General features: G+C 39.4%; 3 protein-coding genes across 5 annotated transcripts; 1 reads left to right on the forward strand and 2 right to left on the reverse strand.

The window, feature by feature from the left end:
• USP49 (ubiquitin specific peptidase 49) lies at positions 1-24,754 on the forward strand. Of its 3 annotated transcripts, XM_074310933.1 has the most exons (7): positions 1-1,383; positions 3,712-3,916; positions 8,499-8,607; positions 9,299-9,504; positions 10,677-10,819; positions 22,542-22,630; positions 24,632-24,754. In XM_074310933.1, the coding sequence occupies exons 1-7, from the start codon at positions 1-3 to the stop codon at positions 24,663-24,665; spliced, it is 2,169 nt and encodes a 722-aa protein (XP_074167034.1). In that variant the 3' UTR covers positions 24,666-24,754. The 3 variants fall into 3 exon arrangements, with proteins under 3 accessions (XP_074167034.1, XP_074167035.1, XP_074167036.1); XM_074310934.1 differs by lacking the exon at positions 10,677-10,819 and having other exon boundaries at positions 9,299-9,353; XM_074310935.1 differs by lacking the exons at positions 22,542-22,630; positions 24,632-24,754 and having other exon boundaries at positions 9,299-9,353; positions 10,677-11,092.
• On the reverse strand, positions 17,342-19,009 carry TOMM6 (translocase of outer mitochondrial membrane 6). The gene is made up of 3 exons (XM_074310953.1): positions 18,791-19,009; positions 17,852-17,956; positions 17,342-17,718 (listed from the first exon to the last, which is right to left on the reverse strand). Exons 1-2 carry the CDS (start codon positions 18,931-18,933, stop codon positions 17,860-17,862), a joined length of 240 nt encoding a protein of 79 aa, XP_074167054.1. The 5' UTR covers positions 18,934-19,009; the 3' UTR covers positions 17,342-17,718; positions 17,852-17,859.
• Positions 22,580-25,536, reverse strand: PRICKLE4 (prickle planar cell polarity protein 4). The gene is made up of 6 exons (XM_074310952.1): positions 25,390-25,536; positions 24,753-24,860; positions 24,123-24,260; positions 23,234-23,255; positions 23,052-23,117; positions 22,580-22,719 (listed from the first exon to the last, which is right to left on the reverse strand). The coding sequence occupies exons 1-5, from the start codon at positions 25,534-25,536 to the stop codon at positions 23,056-23,058; spliced, it is 477 nt and encodes a 158-aa protein (XP_074167053.1). The 3' UTR covers positions 22,580-22,719; positions 23,052-23,055.

Here is a 25,536-nt window from a genome sequence, read left to right on the forward strand (position 1 = left end):
ATGGATAGATGCAAACATGTAGGGCGGTTACGACTCGCCCAGGACCATTCTATCCTGAATCCTCAGAAGTGGCACTGCATGCAATGTAACACCACAGAGTCTGTCTGGGCATGTCTGAAGTGCTCTCATGTGGCCTGTGGACGATACATTGAGGAACATGCATTTAAACACTTTGAAGAAACCAGACATCCATTGGCTATGGAAGTCAATGATCTCTATGTGTTCTGTTACCTTTGTGAAGACTATGTTTTGAATGATAACCCTGAAGGGGATCTGAAACTGCTCAGAAGTACTCTCTCAGCAATTAGGAGCCAGAAGCAGGATCTCTCTGTGAGAAGTGGTAGGATGCTTCGGTCAATGGCTTCAGGAGAGGACGTGTTTCAACCTCAGCAGGTTCCTCAGGGACAGCCCCAGATGTTGACAGCTCTGTGGCATCGGCGTCAGTGTCTGCTGGCTAAAGCACTGAGGATCTGGTTTGGAAAAAGCACCAGAGGCCAGCAGAAATTGGAGCAAAGAAAACAAATAGAGGAGTTGGAGAAGAAGAAGGAAGCTGCAAGGCAGCGGAGGCAGGAGATGAAGCGCCGTCTCCTTGAGGAGCTGGCCAACACTCCTCCCAGGAAGAGTGCAAGACTGCTTTCTCATGTTCACCAAGCAAATTTGATTCCCAGGAAGTTCAGAGAGATAGCAACAAGTTCCCCTACCTCAAGAAGAGTGCAGAGTAGCAAATTTAAACCGTTTTATTCCATCCGCCGTAAGCCAATGGTGACACCTGGTGTAACAGGTCTGCGAAACCTGGGTAATACCTGTTATATGAACTCTATCCTTCAAGTGCTCAGTCACCTCCAGAAATTCAGAGAATGTTTTTTGACCCTTGACCTCTGTGAAACAGAAGAACTGCTTGCCAGAACAGCCAATGGGAAATCTCAGATGTCAGGTAAATTGGCAAATGGATCTCCTGCTGATGAGTCAGCAAGAAATGACAGAATTGAACCATGCGGTAGGCAGGGCTTACCTACTGGCTTGAATGGTGGGTCCTCCATAAACAGGAGCTTAGAACTAATACAGCCTAAGGAGCCAAGTTCAAAGCACATTTCTCTCTGTCATGAATTACATACCCTCTTCCGTGTTATGTGGTCTGGGAAGTGGGCCCTGGTATCTCCATTTGCCATGCTCCATTCTGTTTGGAGCTTGATCCCTGCCTTTAGGGGCTATGACCAGCAAGATGCTCAGGAGTTTCTCTGTGAGCTACTGGATAAAGTCCAGCAGGAGCTGGAATCAGAGGGAACCAAGCGTCGGATCCTCATCCCCTTCTCCCAGAGAAAACTCACCAAGCAGGTTCTGAAGGTGGTGAATACAATATTTCATGGGCAGCTGCTCAGTCAGGTAGGTTTCTTCATTCCCCCAACCCTGATACTGGTCAGCACCAGCACAGATATGAAATGGTTCTTGTGGGGACCTTGGGCAAGTTAACAGAATGAGGAAAGATTTGAGATTCATTATAATTGTGTTATTTTAAGTGTGACATAGTATACAGTGTATACTGTCTTGACGAAAACTATTATTTTCTGCCATATTTTTATGTCATTTGCCATGTCACTAAATTTCAAACAGATGCCAGTCATGTTAACACTATTAGTACATTAGCATTTCAGTAGAAATTCTTCTGCTGTGTCCATCCATACTATATAATGTTCTTGTCCATCTTTTCCTGTATACCCCTCAAATAACCTACCCCACACATTAGATTCGTGGCCTGATTTTGTGTGATTTTTTTTTTTTTTAATACAACACTCAGGTTTCCAGTCTCTGATTCTTGTTACATAATCTGTCATATTTTATTTATAAACCACAGATGGTTTGTCCACCTTTGGCCTGTTTTAGGAAATGATGAAGACTTCTTTAGGAGCCCTGGTTCCAAAATGGCTGGGAAAAAAGAACTCTTTCCTACTTTACTGGTCTGAAAAAGAACTATGATGTAATATTAACTATTCCAGTTAAGTGCTGGAAAGACCTCAGGGAAATGAGCAATAAATAATGTCTCATATATATGTTGGTCTCAAAATAAATGGGTTGAATTAAAACAAAATTTTTAATAATACTTAGAAGGTGGGAATAAAAGCACAACAGTATACCTAAAGAAAGTTTAGGAACTTAAGAATAGTTTACATGTAAACTTTTTTTTTTTAATTGTAGCTTTTTATTTACAAGCTATATGCATGGTAATTTTTCAGCATTGACAGTTGCAAAACCTTTTGTTCCAATTTTTCCCCTCCTTCCCCCACCCCTTCCCCCAGATGGCAGGTAGACCAATACATGTTAAATATGTTAAAATATATGTTAAATAAAGTATATGTATACATGTCCATACAGCTATTTTGCACAAGAAGAATCGGACTTTGAAATAGTGTATCATTAACCTGTGAAGTGTACCATTAATAGTGTACCATTAACCTGCAAAAATGCAGGTGGACAAAAATAAAGGGATTGGGAGTAATGTATAGTAGTTCACACTCATTTCCGAGTTCTTTTGCTGGGTGTAGCTGGTTCAATTCATTACTGTTCAATTGGAACTGATTGTTTCATCTCATTGTGGAAGGAGGGCCACGTCCATCAGAATTGATCATCATATAGTACTGTTGTTGAAGTATATAATGGTCTCCTGGTCCTGCTCATTTCACTCAACATCAGTTCATGTAAGTCTCTCCAGGTCTCTCTGAAATCATCCTGCTGATCATTTCTTAACAGAACAATAATATTCCATAACATTCATATACCACAATTTATTCAGCCATTCTCCAATTGAGGGGCATCCACCCAGTTTCTAGTTGGCCACTACAAAGAGGGCTGCCACAAACATTCTTGCACATACAGGTCCCTTTCCCTTCTTTAAGATCTCTTTAGGATATAAGTCCAATAGTAACACTGCTGGATCAAAGGGTTACATGTAAACTTAATGCATCAAAGTATCTATGAAAAAAAGTTACATGATATTTTAATATTTTCCCAAGGGAAGTTTGAAAAAAAATTAATGTGTGAAACATTAAATGAGGTTCTATAGAGGAGATCCTGATATAAATAATAAATAAATAAGAAGTGAGTTTCTTGTCATTAAAAAGTGTGTCATTGGGAGTGAAATAACAAGCTCCCTTAATAGTTTACTCAAACTTACTAAAACTAGGAGTTTTTAAGTGCTATTAAAGTCTTTGATTTGCAGAGGAAGACTATGGGTGTATGGAACACAATATACTAACAGATTTGACTAATATATTATTTGTTTTAAGAAAATGCTCACTGGGTAATGAGATGGATAGACCCAGGAATAAAGTTTATTAAAAAAACCAAAACCCAAAAGATGTTAACACCATGTTTTCTGTGTGTCATAAAATCATGTATGTGATTACACATGTGAATAATTTCTTAGTCATTTATACATTTGCAACATAGAAAAAACAGTATTACACGTTGTAGGAGTTACTATTCGGGGTGTGTCATGTGGTCTATAAAAAATTAATAACCATTTAGGGCAGAAAGGCCTATCAGAGAAATAATGTGCTCCAGATTTTTAATCACTTCTTTCTGTCACCCCCCTAAAAAAAAAAAAAAAATCCACATGATTTGATGGCATGGTAATTTAGATGACTTTTTTTATATGGGAAAAATGTCAGATGTAAGAGAGTGATATAATCTGCATATAAATCTTTCACTTCCTAGGTCACATGCATCACATGCAATTACAAATCTAATACTATTGAGCCCTTCTGGGATCTGTCCCTGGAATTCCCTGAGCGCTATCATTGCATAGAAAAAGGGCTTGTCCCTTTTAATCAAACTGAGTGCATGCTTACGGAGATGTTGGCCAAATTCACAGAGACGGAGGCCCTGGAAGGGAGGATCTACGCATGTGACCAGTGTAACAGTAAGTGACATATTCTGAGTGACAAGAAGTAACACAAATTAAAAAATAAGTGGTGATCAGAATACCTTCTTTTTGATATTGACTTAGTACAAAACTTCAACTTTGGTTCTTTATTAAAGGCAAATTGTGAAAGTTCTCTAAACTTTTAAAAACAATATAGAACTATTATCTCTTGTAATGTTCCCGCATAGGCTTCATTAGATTCAAATATTGATTACTAATATAAGATGCCATATATATAGGTTTGCACAATGCTTTACATATATATCTGGACCCTGTGTGGTAGGTGCTGCTATTATTCCCATTTTACAGATAAACTGAATCAGACAAAGAAAGGTTAAGTGATTTATCTAAGTCATACAGTTAAAATGTATGAAATTTTAAATTCAACACTTCCTGAATTCAAGGCCAGCACACTCTACTACCTAGATTTTATTCAAATAGTTATTTTTCCTTTTTGTTACAGAAGATGGCTCCCCAAGCAGGATGGAGTAGGGGAGAAGAGGGAAGCAATGTCTTTGGAAATTAAAATACTTTTTAAAATGAAAGAAAAATGTAACAATACATAACAGGGCCTAGGACTTCACTGAAATTTTAAGATATATGATAGAATAATATTGTTTATTAGTTTAAGTTGAGATTTCTGATATAATCATTAGAGATGCTTCAGAAAGGATTTATGGGTGCTGTAACCTAGCTGAAGAAAGAGAAAGGAAGAATCCTTTATTTAAAAAATGTAGGGTTTGGAGGAAATTGAGATAATTAAGTGAAGAAATTGAACTGAAATGGTTTTTGAAAACAAATTAGCTTGTTTTTTGAGGTTTTGTTCTGAATGTTTCTGAATAGTTGATAGTTTTCATATAAGTTTATTTTCCCCCGTTTTTTATTTGGATTTTTAAATGAAATTTGTGCCATATGATTGGAAAGACTCATTGTACCAACTGAAACAGTTCTCTTGAATCAAACAGCATGGCAAGTTCAGCTTTAGTCTTTAATCAATTTAAAAAGAATAATTTAAAAAATAACATTTTGGGAAAATCTGAAAACAGATTTGTTTTTTGTTTTTGTTTTGTTTTGGTTTTTTTGTTTTTTTAAGAGAGTATTCAAAACAGAATTTATTAAATGGAGAGATTTACTGGGACCAATGGATTCATGGTTGGTTCCAGGGCTGAACAAGACTATCGTCTCAAAGAATCTAGCCTGAAAACAGATTTGTTAAGGCAACTCTATACTACTAGATAAAGGAAATTCTATATTGATGCTACTTTAAATATATTTTTGTGTAATTTTTAAATCAGAGGGATAATTGATGGACTTTAAAGAATTAGGGGAAAAGTCATATAACATTCAGTATCATTTCACTGGTTAAAAAATATTAACTAGCCATAAAACACACCCATGCTTATTCATACTGAATTGTGTAGGCAGATGATTTTAAAATGGCCAGGATTGGAGCAGCAGCATCTGGCTACTTTCTTTAAGAAAAATGAAATCACAACTTAGCACAAAATTTCTTAATGGTTTGGTTCTGTCTGATTGACATACATTGAACATAATGTGTTAGGAAAAGATTTTTATAACAGCTCACATTTAAAATTATGATTTCCATTACCCAAACTTACCATACTAATTTTTATTTATTTTGTTTAAAACTTAGGGGGGAGGAGAAGACAGGAAAGAAAACCCATAATGATGGGAAAGATGTGTTGATCTTATAATTTGGAATTGTCCATAAATATCAGTATTCTACCTTTCTCTAACACTGTAGCGCAATGGTACTCAAACTTTTTAAATAGGAAGCCAGTTTATTGTCCCTCAGACTGTTGGAGGGCCAGACTATAATAAAGACAAAAACTCGCACTCTGTTTCTGCCCCTCAGCCCATTTGCCATAACCTTGCACAGGCTGTAGTTTGAGAACCCCTGCTAGCATAACAAAAGGAATCCAGAACTGATACATTTTGATTGAACCTGAATTCTCTCTCTTCCTTGTGAATTAAATCTTATTTCAGGTGAACAAAGATCAATTCTTGATTGTTAATCATAAGGTAAGTATATTGGTCCTTGCCAGAGTTCCTAGGCAGAGCAGCAATTTATTCTTAAAGAATTTTCAGATTGAAATTTTCTTGATAATAAGATTGCAAAACAAGGCCATGTTGGTTAATTTTCAGAACATTTATTCCTCCATTCCTTATTCTTTATATATCACTGTTGCCCATCATTGCAAAGGCATTTCTTGTAATTCATTCATTCTGCTGTAGTCTGTAATGAGATCAACAGCAACTCTGTAACAAATAGTTATTGTAATAAATAGCTTTTGATAAGTCATCTAGTTACAATTTGCCACACTTGGTGTGAAACAGATGATATGGCATGACAGCAGAAATGCTTATCTTTGCAGATGTGGAGGCCATGTTATCAGTAACTCAGATAATTAGGAGGCACTATAGGGAAGCACTCGACTAATTTCACATTCCCCCTCCATACACATATTTAATTAAAATAACAGAAGCTATCAGTAAATGGTTACAAAGATGGCTTCTGATGGAAATTAAGATGCCCTTAGTTGTATGATTTATCTCCTGAAATATTGCAGTGCATCTCTCTACATAATCCAACAACTTTTCATGCCTTGTGTGACATTTGAATATCAGTTCTGCTTTGGACCTAGATGGTCACTTTCAGTCAGTCTGCCAAACTGACCCTGTATTTCCAGAAGGATTTTTTAATCTGGGGATAGAAAATGATGAAGGTGGTGATTATCAGATCAAATACAGCACCAAAATGCAGATTACGTTGAAGAAAGATCTTGTTTAAATGCTTTTATTAATTAAGAATTCTTATTTTCCCTCTTTGCTATTAACTCCAAATTAAAATTTTTCACCTATGCATAAGAGCCTCAGTTGAAATCCTCTCAGTGGACATTTTGTGGACCCCCCTATAATCCACCTGAAAGTGTCAGTTCTTTTTTAGCTTGAATTAAAGGCATACACTTCCACTTATATCTGATTGCATAGTACATATCATTAACCAATTTCATGAAAATATTCTTTCAGGTAAAACTATCTTATGGGTGGGTTTTTTTTTTTTTTAATTAAAGCTTTTTTTTCCCAAAACTTATGCATGGATAATTTTTCAACATTGACTCTTACATACCCTTGTGTTTCAATTTCCTTCCCTTCTCCCTACCACCTCTCCTAGACAGCATGTAATCCAATATATGTTAAACATGGTAAAAATATGTTAAATCCAATATATGCACTGATATTTATACAAATATCTTGCTGCACAAGAAAAATCAGATCAAAAAGGAAAAAAATGAGAAAGCAAGCAAAATGCAAGCAAACAACAACAAAAAGTGTGAAAATGCTATGTTGTGATCCACACTCAGCTCCCACAGTCCTCTCTCTGGGTGTTGATGGCTCTCTTCATTACAAGACCATTAGAATTGGTCTGAATCACCTCATTGTTGAAAAGAGTCACATCCATCAGAATTGATCATCATCATATAATATTGCTACTGTGCATAATGATCATCTGGCTCTGCCATTTTATTTAGCATTAGTTCATATAAGTCTCTCCAGGTCTCTCTGAAATCATCCTGCTGATCGTTTCATACAGAACAATAATATTCCATAACACTCATATATTATGGGTAGTTTTTACAGTAACACTGTTAGATTTTTTTTTTTTCATGGTTCCAGACTTATGATCTCATTAGTATAGGGAACTGAACACCAAATAATTCCATCTACCAATACTGATTGGAAGTTATTCTGAAATTTTTGCCTAGAGCACTAACGGGTTAAATGATTTTTGCTCAGCAGAATGTAATGTCAAGGGGAGAATTTTATTTCAAGATTTCCTGTCTCGGTTTCTATTTACTACTGCACAATACACTATACTACTATGTGATCAAAATTTAGATTAAAAATTCAAAATTGGTCTTTATTGGTACCTGAGCTCATAGGAAGATTCTAGGGATTAGCTCCCCTACATAAACGACACCTTCAGAAAGCATTTACAGTGATGAGAGAGCTGAAGAATCTAGACATATCCTAGAAGTAGGGAAAAAAAGGGGTTAATTTTCCTCCACAAGAATCCTCTTAATACTGAACTTGGACAAAGTTCTCTTGAGATTTTGACACCATTTTTTCCCACTCCTACCTATTCCCTCTCCCTCTCCCTCACAATAAATTCCTTTTTAGGAGTAGTCTACCAATATTTATTAAAACTCTCCAGACTGTAGTAAATTGTTTCTTAAGTTGCAGAGGCTAAAGTAATGAAATCATTTTGTGGTCAAGTCTTTGGTAGTGAGCCTGAATTCAGTGAGGTCCTTGTATAATAGTTTATCATTAGATCTTGTGTTTAAAATTTCTCCAGCTTGGTATAAAATCTCCCCAAGCTGGCATAACATTTGATAATTTTTTTATAAATCCATGTTAACAAGTGGATATTATTTTTTGTAGTTACAGATGTACTTATGCTAGAAGATTTAAAAGTTGGGAGTGGGGGAATTGATCCCTTTCCCAACAAAAGGATAATTCAGTAAATAATTTATTTTATATCCACCCAACCATGCAGGCAGACGGCGTAAATCCTCTCCTAAACCCCTGATTCTGAGTGAAGCTAGAAAGCAATTAATGATCTACAGACTACCTCAGGTCCTCCGACTGCACCTTAAGCGATTCAGGTGAGCATCTTTTAGGAGACAGGTGCTGGTAAGCAGTGGGAATCTGTGCTGTGATTACATTTAGTTAAGCCAACATCCCTTTAGGACTGGCAGAATACGGCCCCTTTGAGATTCTTGGACTCCCTGTGGAGTTCATGGGAAATTTAACATCTCTTAGTCTGTGTTAATACACAGCAGGGGACTTAAAATATCTGCTCCCTTGGTTCTATTTAATAGAACTTCCGCTTTTGGTTTGACAGCTCAGAGGTTCTTTGGAATTGCTTAGGGTTTTTTTTTGTATGGAATTATTTCTAGGATAGAATGAGACAGGAATTTTATAATAGATGAAAAGACTGGGGGAAGGAATGGGGAACCAAAAAATCAATAATTAAATTGGTTAGGGATTTCTATCTTCAAAGCATATTTTGAATACTGGTTAATCTATTCTCAAAATGTGTGTTTGAGAATAATTTTATAAAGATACATGTAGAAGAAAACCTACAAATACATCTTTGTCTAGGGTTGTGCCCATTTCTATTAGTGAAAAGAATTTTGTAGAATACTGATTATATAGTAGCAATGAAAACACTTAACATTGAACCATATTCCAAATCATCACTGCCATCACCATACCTCTTCCCCCATGTCACTTTTTGTAAATGTGTATCTGCTTTGCTTCTGATGAAGCCTTACATACACATCCCTGTTCTAGGTGGTCTGGACGTAATCACCGTGAGAAGATTGGGGTCCATGTCGTCTTTGACCAGGTATTAACCATGGAACCTTACTGCTGCAGGGATACTCTCTCCTCTCTTGACAAAGAAACCTTTGCCTATGACCTCTCCGCAGTGGTGATGCATCACGGGAAAGGGTTTGGCTCAGGACACTACACAGCATATTGCTACAACACAGAGGGAGGTGCGTGTAACTTTTTCCAGGATGTGGACACCATAAATTGTCAGTGTGTTCATAATGTGTGCTTTCTTTGCCATTCTGGTGCTATTAAGAATCCCTAATAGGGCAAATCTCTAACTCTCTGTAAGAGGAAGATCAAAGCCATTAAATGCATAAAGTCAAAAGATTTGAATTTCAGCTCTAGTTCTATCTACTGCTGACCTTTCAGTCTTCCCTATAGAAATAGGGAAATGGAGGTATCATAGGATAAGAATCACAAACTCTCAGTATCAGAACTAGAAGAGATTAAAGAGATATTCTGGTCCCACACCCTCATTTTATAGAATAGGCACTTGAGATGTAAAAAGATTAAGTGACTAGCTCCACCAAACTCACCTAAGTAGTAAAGTACAGAGTCCAGAATTTGATTACTGGCCTTCTTACACCCAAGCCTGGGAAGAATTTTCCACTCTAATATTGTGCTCTGACTTCCCTTTTCAGGGTTATGTACTTGTGCTTCTAAAAAGTATTGCTAAGAATAGGCTGATTAAATTTTTTAGCTATATATAGAAAAAAATGAGGAATATGTGATTTTTCTCACTCTTGGCTTTTTATAAAAAGTATCTGCTCTCCTCAGGTCTATAAGAATTACAAAACAATCAAAAGTTTAAAAAATATATAAATGTTATTTTTCACAAACTATTTTAAGTCACCAAATCTGTCAGCTATTTGTTTAGGAACCCTTTAAATACTAAGAATACTCAAAAAACTAAATTTCAGCAAATTCTAGTTTCCAGTATTCAATTTTTGGTGATTCCTGGCAATTTACCTACTCTATGGATTATCTATGCCTCTTTGCCACAGCTTTTTTTTTTTTTTTTTTTTTTTCTTCAACCCATCCTCCTCCTATCCTTGACTTGTTAATAGCTTCTTCAAAACAGAAAGAGGGAGGATGGAAACCTTGGTATTTTAACAGCACTGCTGTTATTAACTTTGGTGGGGAAGAAAGTTGACAATATTTAAAATCAAATTTTCAAAGTATTGGTTTCACGTATCTTTGATAATCTCAGTAGAAAGATTTTAAGAGTTGGCTATATTCAGAATTTTTCTGCTCCTTTTATCTTGTGGTCTCAGCTGCTGCTCTAAAAGCAGAAAGATTGGATAGTAATTCTCTTTCTTTCCCTTTGATTTCCTAGGTTTTTGGGTCCACTGTAACGACTCCAAGCTGAATGTATGTAGTGTCGAGGAAGTGTGCAAAACCCAGGCCTACATCCTTTTTTACACTCAAAGAACAGTGCAGGGCAATGCAGGAATCTCTGAAACCCAACTCCAAGCTCAGGTGCGGTCCAACAACAGTGATGAGGACAGAAGATTGACATACCCCTGAGGGGATCATGGGTCACCCAATGACCTCTGGCTTGTTTTTGAAACTGTCGGTGTTCATACATCCTTCCTCTTTATAGGAATTAAGGCTGACTGAAGGAACAGATTTGCCACACTCTGAGGTCAAGAGTAGGAGTTGTCAGGCTATTTAGTCCTGCCATGAAAATTTGTAGTCAGTTTCTTTTTAATGTATTTGGATATTCCCCACTTTCCATAAAACAGAACAAAAGGAACAACCTCTTTAGTCATCATCCTTTATCCCCACCTCTCCATTACAAAAGGGGGATCTTGGCATTAGGGAGATAAATGTAAAATGGTATTCAACAAGGGGAGAAACCTTGTTGTAATCTCTCCATTATGCCTCAGGCCCCCCCCCCCATCAGTGCAAACCAGCACTCTTGAGCAGGTTTAGCCCCAGCTATTAGTTATTCCCAGGTGAGGGATCCTAGACTTGAGTTAACTGCCTTATCAGTCTGGTTACCCCCAGATTTAGGCTAGATAATACATGTCCCTTGTCTGGGTGGTAGTTGGATTGTTTGCAGTTAAAGAATTTGGCTCTGATAGCAGGGGATTTGGATAGATGTGTGCTAGGCATTTGTCAATTCAGGATATTCACTTGGCTGGGGAATCACTGCAATTGTGCACTAAAAAGAAAACCACATGAAAAGTGCCCATGGAACATTTTTTTTAGTCTTAAAAAAATGTCATTACCAACTCTAGGAAGACAAATTCTGAAGTTTTCTTAAGCTTTTTTGGATGAGCAGAGTGTAAACCAAGATCCCTATATGAAGCAAAGTCAGTAGTCACTTTAAAAATGCAATCAGGCTTTTGAAGTGTGTTATGCATTGCTCATTATGTATCATCTCTGGGTAGCCTATTGCTCCACTTAACAACAACTCTCATAGGAAAGCAACAAGATAAGCAAAGTCCATCCATTTCACTCCACTGCTTACCTCATTGTTGGAGTAAGTCTTAGAGCTGTAGGTCTGAATCATGGGCCTGAGATGTATGTCTGTCCTTGGGTCATCTATTCCTAGGCTTCTCCAAAAATCAAGTTGTTAGGAATAGGGAAGCCCTTTAGTCTGGTATTTAACTTGAATGTTCACCATGTTCCACAGCGCAACTCACTAACATAAGCATCACAAAGAGCATGGGCCTCAGTCATATACTTGAAGATTTGTATTATCCTGAGGAATGGCAGTTCCTCAGAAATGTGTTCCCACTGTAGCTGCAGCTTGCTGCAGCTTACTGCTTCTGGGCCTGGTTAAATCCCTCCCAGATTTCTTGGGAATTCAGGATCACTTAGAACTATACTATCTGTTAGAGAATTAAAAGGTGATGTGATCCAGGTGCTGGTGAAATGTACCTTACTCTTTAAATTGGATACATAGCAAAAATCATAATGAAATTTTACAGGTTGACCTTAAATACGAATGTACCCTACTTACTAGCCAGTCACCACTGATCTTACCTTGTGAGCCCTTTGGCTTTGGCAACTCAATTGAAAGTCATTTGCAAACCATAACAGCATTGTAGCTATTGCTACAGTGAATGAAGCCTCAGCTTATCAATATGAATGCTCATCTTTTGACTGAGTATATCACATTAATATTTGAATTCAGGTAGAGGCACAGCTGTCAAATGAATGGAATAAGAGTTGAAGGGGGTTTGGAAGGGAGGGAAGTTGGGGTGGAGAGAAGGGAAGAAGCTGAAGAAAGAGGGTAGGTTTAGCCATGCTGATGAATGGGATTTCCCAAGATCTGTAGCACTTGCTGTTGACCTCTTTTGAGATGGTCCCTCCCAGATGGCCTATTAAACAGCACTGAGATATGGAGACATTACAGAGAAAAGATAGCTTACCCTTGTAGGGAGAATAACTATACTTTGAATTAAACTTGCTTTTTCCAACACTGTGAGGTTTCTATAATATTTAGCTTTTATTTGGAAGCGATAGCGTATAGCATTTTTTATGCTGTTTGGTTTATATTGTCTCCTGCAGGCTTCTTTATATAAGCTTTGCCCAGGGCTCACTCTCTGCAGTACACTGTTTTAAAGTGTCGAAATGCCAGGGTCACCAGAGGAAGTTCTGATGTGGAGTTAAACTCTCGAGGCCCAAATTGTTAATCAGCACAATTGGGAACAATGTTTTTCGTGGTGACAGCAAAACCCATTTACCCCAAGAGCTAAGGATAGTAAACCTGTTAAAAGGAAAATAAGAATTGTGCCTCATCTTTCACTGAATTCTATATTTATTATTCTAGAATTGTAGAAATTAAAAGATAGAAAGGACTTATAGAGTACCTACTCCATTCCTCTGGCCAGACCGGGGGGAAACTGTTTTTTAAAAGGTAAAAACCAACACAGTGTGATAGGTTAATACAAATACTCAAATTTAATTTAAAAATAAATTAGTTTTATACCAAATGATTATAAGGATTATTAAGCTGATAAAAGAATGTGTAAAGTAAATGCTTAACTTGGCCAAACAACAATAGATCAAAATAATTTTAAAAAACAAAACTTTTTTTTAATAGAAACATGAGACCATCCTAAAATACTAAACTCTTGAAACAGGGGTTTCAGTCAGTACTGAGGTTTTAAGAGACCAAATCAGCACTAGAAGCTAAATGAGAGTAAAATCTGAGCTGAAATTTTGGAAACAAAAGATTTAAAAGTAAAATGCCCTTTTTTAATTTGTGTAAATCTTGGAAATAGACAAGTCTTAGTTGCTTTCTTGCTTTCTAACATGAGAAAAAATTAAGAACCAAGTAAGACTTGTAAGGAAAGGCTACCAAATCCATTTTGTTCCAAAGAGCAATTAAATGATTCATTAAATTCTCATTTCTGGAACACTTATCATTTGGCCAGCATATTTACTTTCTACTATGGTATGCTTTCCCTTTGCATCCTGGCTCCAAAAGGGCCTGTCTTACCTCAGACTAGTCTGACCTTGATATTTTCATTCACCCTGAGTCAAGCATGTGTGCTAATATAGTGTTAATCTACAATTAACCCTCGAGTAGCTAAGAACTGAAGCTCTTAAAGAACAGGCCAGCTTAGATTCAGCCCCCCTTCAAGGATAGGAGGCAGTGCCACATTGTAAATTTACAGATGTCTCTCCAAATGTCAAAAACAAAATTGGAAACTGTAGAATTGTTAATGTGTCCTATGGACTCGATAGCAGAGTTTATTTTTGTTTTGAATAGCAAGGCTTCTTGAGTCAATGATTGTAAAAAGTTCCTTACTCTGCCTATGCTTAGGCCCAGACAAATGCAAGAAAATATCATGAGATGTGAGACTGGCTGGACAAGGGTTTTTTTTTACCCCAACTGGGCTCCCATGTAAGCTCAAGCAGAGGTTTGACGATAGTCACTTAATGAGAACTTTTTTGGGGGGTGGGGGTGGGAGGAAGGCCAGAGCAGAGGGCTGGGGGGGGAGGGGAGCTTTACTTTATTGATAAAGCTTTGTGAACTAATTTTATACAATTCATAAAATTTGGTGCCTTGTATCCAGTTTGGTTTGCATGGGACACGAGATTTAAGGAAAGGATCTCCTTATCAGTCAAGAGACAAAGGAGTTTGTGTGGTTTTTTGGAGGATTTTTAATATCACCTTTTTTTTTTTTTAATTTTTAACATTTCATACCTGTATGGATGTAAGGTTTTACCAGCAGTTCTCAATGTGGTGTATTTTATTATATGTGTCTAAAATCTTTGTATTTGTAAATTATTCAAAGACAGATTCTTCCCCTTTCCCTCCTTCCAACTTGTCTGTTGCATATATGGTAATTCAGGCCTTTTTTAATCAGAAGTGGGAGGGCCATCTCTCCCCAAACTTATCCAGCCTTTTTTTAGGAAATTTATGTTCAAAGAGGAAAGTGCAAAGCACAAATTTTTAGAAAAGACCTTTTAAGTTTCTAACAAGGACAGAAATGGTGTTAGAAGTTAAGTTAAAAGCAACACAAAATTGTTTCCTCCTGTAATGGAGCAAGTAAGTTCTTAGCACAGAATTGGATGCAGCAGCAAAAAAATGGCAAAATAATCATGTAGGCTCAGCTGTAATAGGACAGCTCAACTTCCCTACCCAATAATCTCCTACCATCTCATTCTATCCCTTGAAGAAAACCACAAGCAGACCTAGTGTGCTCACTAGAACCAGATGTGGGAGGAAAGTGAAAGAGGCTAGTAATCTTCCATTAGTCTCTAGCCTATTAATTTGATCTTTACCAATAGTGTTAATATTCTATATATGAGAAGCATTCCATGAGATGATTTTCAATTATCTCACCATCTAAAACCCACTTGACAATCTGTATCAATTTTGTGAGAATGGTGTCTTTGACAAAGCTTCCGTAGCAGTTTTCCAGCAAAGGAGGCTATCCATATATACCTACATAGTGGGTGAATTTTGAGGTCAAGTGTTTTTTAAGTTTCTAAATGTTTTCATTTTAAATGCAGAATTTGTTCTTTAGCACAGATCTTTGACATTTTTTTTAGATACTTTTACATTAGCTACAAAATTTAAAGGGTGATGATGATGATGATTATTTTTGCTGATTAGTCTGCTTCCTGTATCTTGGATCTAAGAAAACATTTTCCAATTTAATATCCAAGGGGCCACTTTAAGACAGCATTTTTTAAAAGCAACGAGGCACACCTTCTATAAGACTGAATGGGTATCATACAAATTTGAGTTATTTGGCTTGGAGAAAATGAGGTATTTTGACAATTGGATAGGAAATAGAAAACAGTATTTCCCACAACTGATGGGTGGTTACAGGACTTGGTTTCTTTTTGGAATTTGCTGGATCATTAATTGTACTGGCACCAAATTACTACTCTCTGCAGGATCTGTTTTATATAAAACCTTCCCACCTGCATTGTTGGAAAAAAGCCTAAATTCCCCCCAAAAAGTTTTCTTAAACGTTAATATTAAGGTGCTGTTAAGATTAAATTTTAACTGATCTTTTTTGCAATGTCCTAAGAACTTTTACTGAATTTTGATTAAATTATTGCAAACAAATTAATCACAGCTATCAATAGATCTGATATTTTAAATAAGCTTTGATTTTTGTAGGATATAAATTTTCTTTTAAGATCATGTGTTGGTTGGTATTAAGACTGGGCCATGCTATTGCCTACAATGCCTACCAGGACTATTGTTTGCCTATATTTTGGTGCAGTAGGCATGATCTTAGTCTCATCTACTCATTTTAACAGTGCTTTGTAGATCTGAAGTAAGAATATCACTGTCTCCCCAAAACAACCCAGAGAGAGCCTGATTAATCAGATTTTCTGCTGCAAAGGACTTTAGAGATTACATAGTCTGACACATTAATTTTATAAGTGAGGAGAATGAGACCCAGAAAGAAGTTTATTCAATACCTCCTAGATAGTAATAGCAGTCTAATTCACAGAAAAATACTATCCTTTTGGATATTCCCTATTGGGATTTGCTGTACTAGGATCAAGGAAGAAAATTGTCTTATCTGTTAAGACAAATGGCAGGATTAGAATTCTGACCGTGAATGAAGGAAAAATTATTCATTCTACCATCTAGAGGTAAAAATAAGTTCCATGAGGGTGGACTTCCGAATGTATTTCATAATGCTTCGTAGAAGTTTGTAGAACTGAAAGCATCTGCCCCAGGCATCTGGTGCTTCAGGAAATTCCATTCCAAAGCACTGCATTAAAAAGGAAAAGGCTCAGAGCTAAGGTCAGATCTATAATTGGCTATACCCAGCCTCTTTGCCCAACTTTTTTTTTTTATAAGAATCTCTGTAAGACTTGTATTCCTCTCTAGTAACAATTTAGTCTTTAATCTCATTTGCCCCAGAAACACATTTCTGAAGATAGCAGCTGAGATGACATCTAAACTTTCACTTTTTAATCAATAGAAAGCTTTCCTTCATTCCCAGCTCTCTATTTGCATATTACATTTATAAAGAACCTTGAGCTCTACATTCTATATACTCCATATTAGTTTCAGCATTTTTTTTTTTCAAATAGTCCTTTTCATGCTAAGATAGAATGACCTTTATTCCTCAATGGCCTCATGTATAAAACACATTCATACACTTCTCTGCCCTGTCTCCAGACTTGAATCTGTATTCCACCAAGTGTCCTGGTGGCAACTTTTAAAACCTGCCTAAAGCCCTAAAATGCTATGCAACACCAAACTGGCGTCCTCCCTACCCCCCCCAAACCCTGCTCACAATTTATGTTCCTCTTCAGTGAGTTTCATCCCACAATTAACAATTTCTGGTGGTTGCAGTTTGCCTGGTTAGGATTTTTGTTTTTTGTTTTCCTGTTAAATAAGCAGCTAACAAGTCCCCTCTTAAAACCCATGATGGGGGCATGTTCTGTTCTCTTTTGGATGTGAAATATGAATCATGTTTTTATGATTTTTGTAAATCTTTACTCTTTTTACACATTGTTTTTGTAAGCTGAAGTTTCTTATTAAAAGAATAAAATCCCAGGTCTTTGTTGACTGTCTTTATTTCAAACATTTTAGGAGAAAAAAATTTTTAATAACTGAAGAGAACAGCATACGCCATTTGTAATACACACTGGCATCTGCCCAACCTTCAAGGATTTGTAAGCTATGTACAATATATGGAGCAAAGGCAATATACCCCACACCATGCCTAAGTAGAGACTGAAGCTATGGCTGATCATAGACTGACCCAGAAAAAAAGATAACAGAAGGGAATGTAGCAAGTCTGAATCGGATTTGTGGTAGCCAAAGCAGATCTTCTGATGGTCATGTTATGATCATAGCTGCAAGTTGGATAGAGCTTCCAAGAAACTGCATTCAGATCACGGAAGGCAGTATTAGAAATGTCACTAGTTAACATCTGTGGAAAAAATACAACGGACTTGAGTTTAACATCCCTGCTTTTCATTGCAGTACACTCTAGGGAGAGTGAGCATGCATTAAGATGTATGAACATGATAACTCAAGGACTAACATATGTTCTGAGTACTTACCAGCTGAGCTACAGGCCTGGCTGGGGTGCCATCAAGTCAATGTCACTCAGGTTCCGAGCCAGCCAGACACCAGCAGCAAAAAGTCCCAAATTAACAATCAAATTCCTGGAGAGCAGAGAAGCCTTTTAGTCCTAGCCCTGGTGGTATTTTTTTATAAAGACATTTAGGCAAAATGTCCTCTAATTCCCCTATACACCCAGAGAAGACTTGCTTTAGAGGGAAGCTAATAAAAGCCAGGGGACATTGAAAAGTCATCCTTCCTCCAAAGACAAGAACTGCTTAACTCCGATGAAAAACTGCCCGCAGGGAAACTCAAAAGCCATTAGATTCCCAGAGAAGCAAGTGGAGAAACTTGGAAACACCAAAAAAGGGGAGAGGATTTCAGGCTTGGGAGTCAGGAAACTGGTTCAAGTCCTGTTGGCGACTTTTCTGACCCTCCCTCCCTCACACCTGCAAGGTGGACAATGCTTTTACCTACGCAACAGGTTTCCCAAAAGTACCGTGGGAAAGACCTCAAGTAAACGGCAAAGCATTAAAGTCTGGGCTATTTATACCGGCAGTCCACACTTCTGGGTAAAATGAGCCGGGTGGCGATCGAAAGAAGCCACAGGAAATTCTGTTCGCCTGATTTTGGAAGAATGGAATTACAAAACTAAAAAGGACGTCAGATTTAATCTGGTCCAACTCACGGACGAGAAAACACAGGGACAGTCATAAAAATGGTTCCTCCCGCAAGGAGGGTGACTATCCCAAGGTGACACCGCGTGGCAGAGGCAGAGCTCAGGCCCGAGTCCCCCGACTGCCTCTTCCTCAGCACGGTCCCCGCCCATGCCGAGGTAGGCCTGTGGCTTTGGGGATCAGAGGAAGGAAGGGGGGCCACCCTGTCCCCGGCCAAAGAACAGGCAAACGCGGCGTTCTTCCGAGCAGAGACCCCGTTACCTCCGGAAGTCGTTCCTGTCGGTGACAAAGCGGTAGGCGCTCCGCAGCCATTCCCCGACGGTCTCGGGGGTTCCACTACCTCCGCCAGCGGCCCCCGCACACGGCCCCGCCGGAGACGGCCCCGAGGACCCGGTCGCAGCCATAGCAAGTAGCCCCAAGGGCTCAGCTCCACATGGGCGCGACTCACCAGCACGGCTGCTCGGCGCCCCTAATGAGCGTCACTTCCGGTTATGGCGGGTTTTTTTCCTTCCCTCCTCCTCCACTATTAAGTCAAGCAACTCATGGCCGACAGGGGGCGAGCGTGCTCTATGGACAGGACACGTGGCTGGGAAAGCTGGGTTCTTCGAGGCTCAGCCCGCCCGGCTTGTCACTCGCGCACTAGGGTCACTGGGCGGTCCTTTTATGAAGTCTGACAGGCAGACTTGTAAAAGAACAGTGCCAAAGGATGGGAAAGGGCCCCGAGATATGAATTTTCTACTCCAACACACATTTGAGGAAAATAACAAGAGTGGAAAGTGAATGTGTTCCAAGTCATTCGGCAGTTTTATTCACACCACTGTCAGGACTCCAGCCGGCAGGCGCTAAGGGCGCCCTCCAAGGTGCGCCTGTTAACGGACCCCCAGGTTCCAGAACTAAACCGCGACTGAAAACGTGATCGCCCGAGGAAGCTGCTAGAAAAGCTAACGCGCCTCTCGGAGCTCCCGCTGACCCAGCAAGCGAAGAGCCAGGGTAGCCCCGAAGGTTCGAGACCCAGAAGAGTATCTGCCAATCAGGGCGCCCTCCCCCAGAACCCTCGCACTCACTCCCGCCCAGGAACGGGACCTCTGACGCCGCCTCCGTCACTGAGGGCTCCAGGGGGAAGGGGGAGGAGAAGGAAGCGAGTGTTCCGTCTGGGACAGAAGCTCAGGGGCACATCCATCACACCCCCCTCTCCTCCCCGTAACGGAGGCAGAATTCTAGCAGACTCTGCACTGTCTCCCTGGGGTTCTGTCCCCCGCCTGCAAGTGAAGACTGCCAGGGGCATCAAGGCTCCCCGCCCCTGGCTGGGGCAGAGGCTGCCCAAGGAAAAAGCCATCAGGTTCAGAGTCTGAAGAGGAAGAACAAGTGGGGCAGGGGCCTTCTTCCCCTGGAAGTGGGGTCCGCACAGCACGCTTCAGCCTTCCCCCTGGGGGGCCGCCGGGCAGGGAGCTCCGAGGAATCCCGTCCTTCTCAAGGCTGTCTCTCGGCTGCTCCGTCCGGTTTTCATGGCAGGGAGTGGAGGAGACGGCAGTAGATTCACTGCTCTGGGAGGCTGTGAGAGCAAGCAGCAGAGGTCACCTGTCAGTGCACAAACATCACTCACCCGTTCTCAGTCTTCTTGCTGGATCATCGCCACATTGCTTTAAATAGGAGCATACAAGATCCCCTCCTTTCCTATTTCCTTGTGAAAGCGGTCTTTCTTCATTAGAATGTAAGCTCCTTGAGAGCAAGGAAATCTGTATTTGTATTCCTAACGCTTACAATTCTGACTTGAATTACCTTTAACCTCTGGTGGGCATTTAAAGTTCTTCAAAAACCTGTATCTCCATTCATATACATTTGCTTTAACACAATCTGTGGTCCAGCCAAACTAGGCTTGCTGCTTCTCACCAAGAACACTTCACATCCCTAGTTTGAACCTTTACTTGTGCACCACAAGTTTGGAATGCCTTCCTCCTCTAGAGCCTATCAGTAAGTAAGCACCTACTATGTGCGCCAAGTCCTGTGCTAAACACTACGGATGCAAAGAACAGCAAAAAGGTTCTTTACAGGCTCAACTCTAAAGCCACCTGGTATAAAAGCCCTCTCCTGATCTCCCTCCTTTTGCCTTCTTGCAAAATTATTTTGTATTTTGTATATGCTTCTCTTTGTAAATATGGACTGAGATACAATGTAAGCTCTTGAGATAAGAGGATGTTTTACCTTTTGGTTATTGTATCTCTCATATCTATCAATGTTTAAAATGCCAGAGGACTGATCATTTGATACTTTTGTGTCAGGAGCTGGAGATGCAAAGACAGAGGATGGTGAAACTTAATGTGTAGCTGGAAGTGTCTTTAAAGGTCCACTCCAACTACTGGCAAGAGCTGAGCTCAAATTCCATTAACTCTCTCATCTTACCACAAAGAAAATTGAGGCCATGAGAAGTTAAGTGACTTGTCTAAGATCATTTAAGGAGTAAGTAGATTCTACAAGAAAGGGTCATTTTTGAGTCTCCCTTTTGAGGACCAATCCCCAACTCATCAAACTTGCTTAAGCATCCAGTTACTTCCGTGTTCCTGGCATCCAGCTTCAAGAGAGAGAGGGTGAGAGAAGACAATTCCACTTCAGAATGCTGAAGGAAAAGACTCTGGGAAGAACTAGCAGTCTCCATTATGTCTCTATATCCAGGATATAGAGTTTAGAGACTTCCAGGAGTTTCCCCTTAGCTGAGATCTAGGACCTCTAGGACCTCTGTCTTGACTAAGCTGTTAACTTGCTTCCAATGGGAGAGCGTCTTCACTCTGTATTGTCTGCTTTACATCCTTCTATGTAGACTTTCTCTGACTTTTGTTGTGCTGTGATTTATATAAATAGGTTTCTTTGCTATTTGCTATGTATTCATTGGGAAAGTGGGAAAGCCTTGAATATACATTTTCCTCCCCCAAATGACAAAGCAATCAAAAGTTACATGGAATCTGACTCTAGAATATAGGATATTCCTAAATTCCTAGATTATAATCCAGAGAATAGCTGGATATACTCTAACCTGATGCTCCCTCTCAATGAGGAGACCAAAGTAGTGGCCTAGAACCCCAGCTTCAGCTTTCTTTCTTGGTAGGAATAAAATCTTCCTTGGAGAAGGGTAGAGGAAAAGCTAGACATTTTTCTTCTGCCTCCTTTTGAGCCACAAAAAGATATCCCTTGCTATTTGAAGAGCCTTGCTACACATGTGGAACTCTTTGCTAACTGTGGGAGTTTTGTCTATAGGAATACACTTTTGGGTCACTTATTTTTACAAAATATTGTTGGGTCTGGGGGGTAGGGTTTGGGTTTGTGGTTGTTTTTCCTAGAAGTTGGCCACTTAGCCCTATCTGTCTAAGTTTCCTTATCTTTAAAAAAGTTTGAAGAAGGAAATGGCAAACCATTCCAGTATCTTTGCAAGAGAACCCCAAATGGGATCAAAAAGACTCACATACAACTGAAAATTACAACAAAACTTTTAAATTGCCATCATAAAAATTCAAGCCTTGAATGACACCACTTCCCTCAGCCTCCTTTCTCTTCTGATTGGAGAACTAGACAGTGGAGTAACAAATTCCTTTCAATGTCTTCTTTCAGAGGGCACAAACTGGACTTTTTGTCCCCCTTCACTCAGCATCTGCTGCTCTGATCTCAACTTCATGGAACAAGATGCAAGATGCCCTATGCCAGATAGTCCCTGTGTTCCTCTCTTCTTCCCCATTATCACTTCCTTTTCCTGAAAAATTTTTATATGTCCTCTCCTCCCATTTTATTGTAAACTCCTTGAAGGCATGGAGTTTTGGGTTTTTGGGTTTTTTTGGTTTTGTTTTTGGTTTTGTTTTTAGTATCCCCAGAATTTAGTATAGCACCTGGCACAAAGCAGGTGCTTAATAAATGTTTATTAGATTATATTGGATTGGGTTGGAATCAGATCCCAGCCTAGAGTCCCTCTAGTTGTATGTCCTTTAAGTTGGTTCTCTTTTCTTACCAAAAGCCTCTCCTCCTCCAGATTGGCTGGGGTCCAAATCAGAGTGAAGACGAATTTCAAAGCATCTGGGGCAACAGGGACCACTACCAGGCAGAGCATACTGCCCCGAGGTAAGCGGTCTCGTGCAGTCTAAGCAGCAGAAATGATTTTCATGCCAGTGCCTCCCTGCAGCCTCTGTGCACCGGCCAGAAAAGATGAGCTACAGAGGAAGGGTAAGAATAGAAAGAGAGATGTGAAGGGGCCTACTTGAGATTGGGGAGGGTAAGAAGCTTGCAGATTATAGAACATGAAGGCTGGTTGAGAGTACCTGGATCAAACACTAGACTGGAAGCTAGGATACCTGTGTCTTCAGAAATTCTCTGCCACTAACCTGACCAAGACTCTGTAGCTCAATTTTCTAATTCATAAATTGAGGGTACTGGGCTGCAATGGTTCTAAACTTGGCCCTCAGGAGGTCTCCAGCTCTTCTCCTGCACGAACTACCTTCCTTCTGTTCTTCCTTCCTTCCCCTCCCAAGTGAACCATACTTACTTGGTCACAGGCAGGGCATCGAGGTCGAAGCAGCTCTGCATGGTGCCTGCCACAGTACAGATGTCCCTTGTGGTAGAAATAGATCAGGTCTAGTAGGGCCTGGCTACAGGCCTGACAGGTAAAACAGTTAGGATGCCAGCAACTCTTCTCCCCTGCCCTAGCTGCAAACACCCCAGGCTCACCTGGTCTCAGATTTGTACCACACTGTGGAATAAGGAACAATGTTAGGAAAGAGCTAGGAGTAATTTCTATCCCTTCACTTTCCAGTCTCCTGCATGCAGTTTCTAGAACATTTATATCTTTTACTTTATTTCGAGCCTCTAAGGTCATCTTTAAACCATCTATTCCTCCTCTACCCCTCAGCCTCTGCCATTCCCCTGCAAAACATGGTTACCTTTTCATATATATACAGTTACTCACTCACTCACACACATACACACACATACACATCCTAGTCTCTATCATATTCTTTCCTCAAATCCAAATTCTTTTGTAACCTTCCTCCATTTTTCTATTCTTCTATGAAGTTTTCCCCAGATTCTATTTCTGTAATATTCTGTCTACACTCCTCCTTATAGTTTTTTTAAAAAATTGAACTTAAATGCATAAGGACAAAAAAATTAACATAAAAATAGGTTTCATATAAAACTATGAATTTCTATTTCACACTTTTTTAAAACTATGTAATAAGTATTATACTTTTATTCTTTTTTTTTTAAGGATTTGATATTTCATCATTGTAAGGTATCCTAGATAAGGAACTTCCAGTTCCAAACCAGATTAGCAATTTACAATTTTAAAGCATTGCCTAGGAGCACTGAGAGGTAGTGACTTGCTCAGGGTTATTCAGATGTGGAAGCTGATTCCTGGTTTTCTAGACTCTATGGTTAGCTCTCTATCCTCTCTGCCATACTCACTCTATCCCCCTCAATACTTCTATAATGCAAAACTAGCCCTTCCATATAATCCTGGAGTTGAAACAGAGATCTACAATGTTAGGAGGGGAGATGAGATAATAGTGACTCATTCTGGTCTAATGATGTCAAGAGGTAAGGATCTGGAATAGCTCACCTTCTCACACATGTGTCCTTCAAACCTAGGGGGCACCATTCGGATAACCCCTTGACCCAGGGCCTGCTGTCTCCGATGGGCACTGAACAGCCGAAGCTGGAATCTCTCTTCTTCCCCAAGCATTGAACAGTACCTTTCCTGTCAAAATTCACAGTGATTTGTAGTACATCAGTATTTGAAGGAGTACTAAATTTAGACTAAAAAAAGACATTATTGATTGCTAGAAAGGAGATAGAGAGATTATAGAGATTTCTTGCTTGAAAAGGAAAACTGTGAAGAAAAAGCTGGTAGATAGCCTAATAGGAGAGAGAAAAAGAAAGCCAAGTGTAAGCGCATCTGAATCTCACCTCTTCCAGAAATTTTCTCATAGCACCAAAGAATGAGAAGTGACTTGAGGTATCATTTTGTCCAAACACTTTTATTTAGAAGAATTTTTTATTATTCCTCTCTCTTCCCTCTATCCCCATTACATCCATCCCAATTAGCAATGTGAAATTTTCAACTTTTAGACACAGTCAACTCAAAGAATACAGGATGAATTGAAATGATCTGCTCTGGGAAAGAAGATAACTAAAAAAGAAAGCAAGGAGAACAGGAGCTAAACAGAAGGAGGTGGTATCTGAGGCTCACATCACTGTCTTGTGGAGGCAACTGCTGCAGGAGGGTCCGGATCCGAAGCCAATTGGGAGAGTTGTCAGATTCCACATGGAAGGACTCCAGGTCATGGTGTGCAGGCACCTGAAGAAACAAACCAGAGACCTGGAACAACTGCTGGGAGTTTGAATGCATTTGGAGTTCTCTCATCTCTTCATCCACTCCATGGTAACATTTCACTTTTCTCCCCTACAGATTCTTTCTACATTTAGGGAACTCTTTGTTTGTTCCTGACTCCCTTTTATCAAAACTTGTGCCCTTAATAATGGAGACATTTGAGGGATTTAGGAATAGTCTCCATTTCCTAAAATATCAGTTCCACTGAACCTGAAACTTCACCATTAGAGATCCATTCCTTTGGCTAAGGGCTTTTCCCATAGTTCTCTTTTAAAATGTGAATATTAAGGATGCATGAAATCCTTATACCTACTGCGAATACTCTAGTGGGTCTGGTTTTTGTTTAGAGAGATCTAGGGAATGCATATCTGGAGGTGGAAAGAATTATATGAGACAATTTTGACTGAACTTTACTCAACTGGAAAAACAAATTCCCCAACAGCAGATAGAAGATTCTGCTTGTTCAGGAGGAAGAAGAGAAAAGAGCCCTTATTACCCGCGAAGGTAGGGGATACGTTCCTTCTTCCTCCAGGGTGCAGTAGGTTTCACTGTCCAACAAGCAGACTGATGTCTCTTGATTCCTGAATGTAGATTTATCCTCTTGATGGTCTTGGTTGCAGACTTCAGTAAACTCAACCAGCAT

Source organism: Sminthopsis crassicaudata, chromosome 4 (genome assembly GCF_048593235.1).
Source record: "Sminthopsis crassicaudata isolate SCR6 chromosome 4, ASM4859323v1, whole genome shotgun sequence".
Lineage (NCBI taxonomy): Eukaryota > Metazoa > Chordata > Mammalia > Dasyuromorphia > Dasyuridae > Sminthopsis > Sminthopsis crassicaudata.

Coding starts and splice junctions, on each gene's coding strand:
- USP49 (XM_074310933.1), top strand. CDS start 1: ATGGATAGATGCAAACATGTAGGGCGGTTACGACTCGCCCAGGACCAT. Junction 8,608..9,298: donor CTGCACCTTAAGCGATTCAG/GTGAGCATCTTT, acceptor TCCCTGTTCTAG/GTGGTCTGGACGTAATCACC. Junction 9,505..10,676: donor TTGCTACAACACAGAGGGAG/GTGCGTGTAACT, acceptor TTGATTTCCTAG/GTTTTTGGGTCCACTGTAAC.
- PRICKLE4 (XM_074310952.1), bottom strand. CDS start 25,536: ATGCTGGTTGAGTTTACTGAAGTCTGCAACCAAGACCATCAAGAGGAT. Junction 24,261..24,752: donor TGCCTCCACAAGACAGTGAT/GTGAGCCTCAGA, acceptor GAATTTTGACAG/GAAAGGTACTGTTCAATGCT. Junction 23,118..23,233: donor TGGTACAAATCTGAGACCAG/GTGAGCCTGGGG, acceptor TTCTACCACAAG/GGACATCTGTACTGTGGCAG.
- TOMM6 (XM_074310953.1), bottom strand. CDS start 18,933: ATGGCTGCGACCGGGTCCTCGGGGCCGTCTCCGGCGGGGCCGTGTGCG. Junction 17,957..18,790: donor GACAGGAACGACTTCCGGAG/GTAACGGGGTCT, acceptor TCTGCTCTCCAG/GAATTTGATTGTTAATTTGG.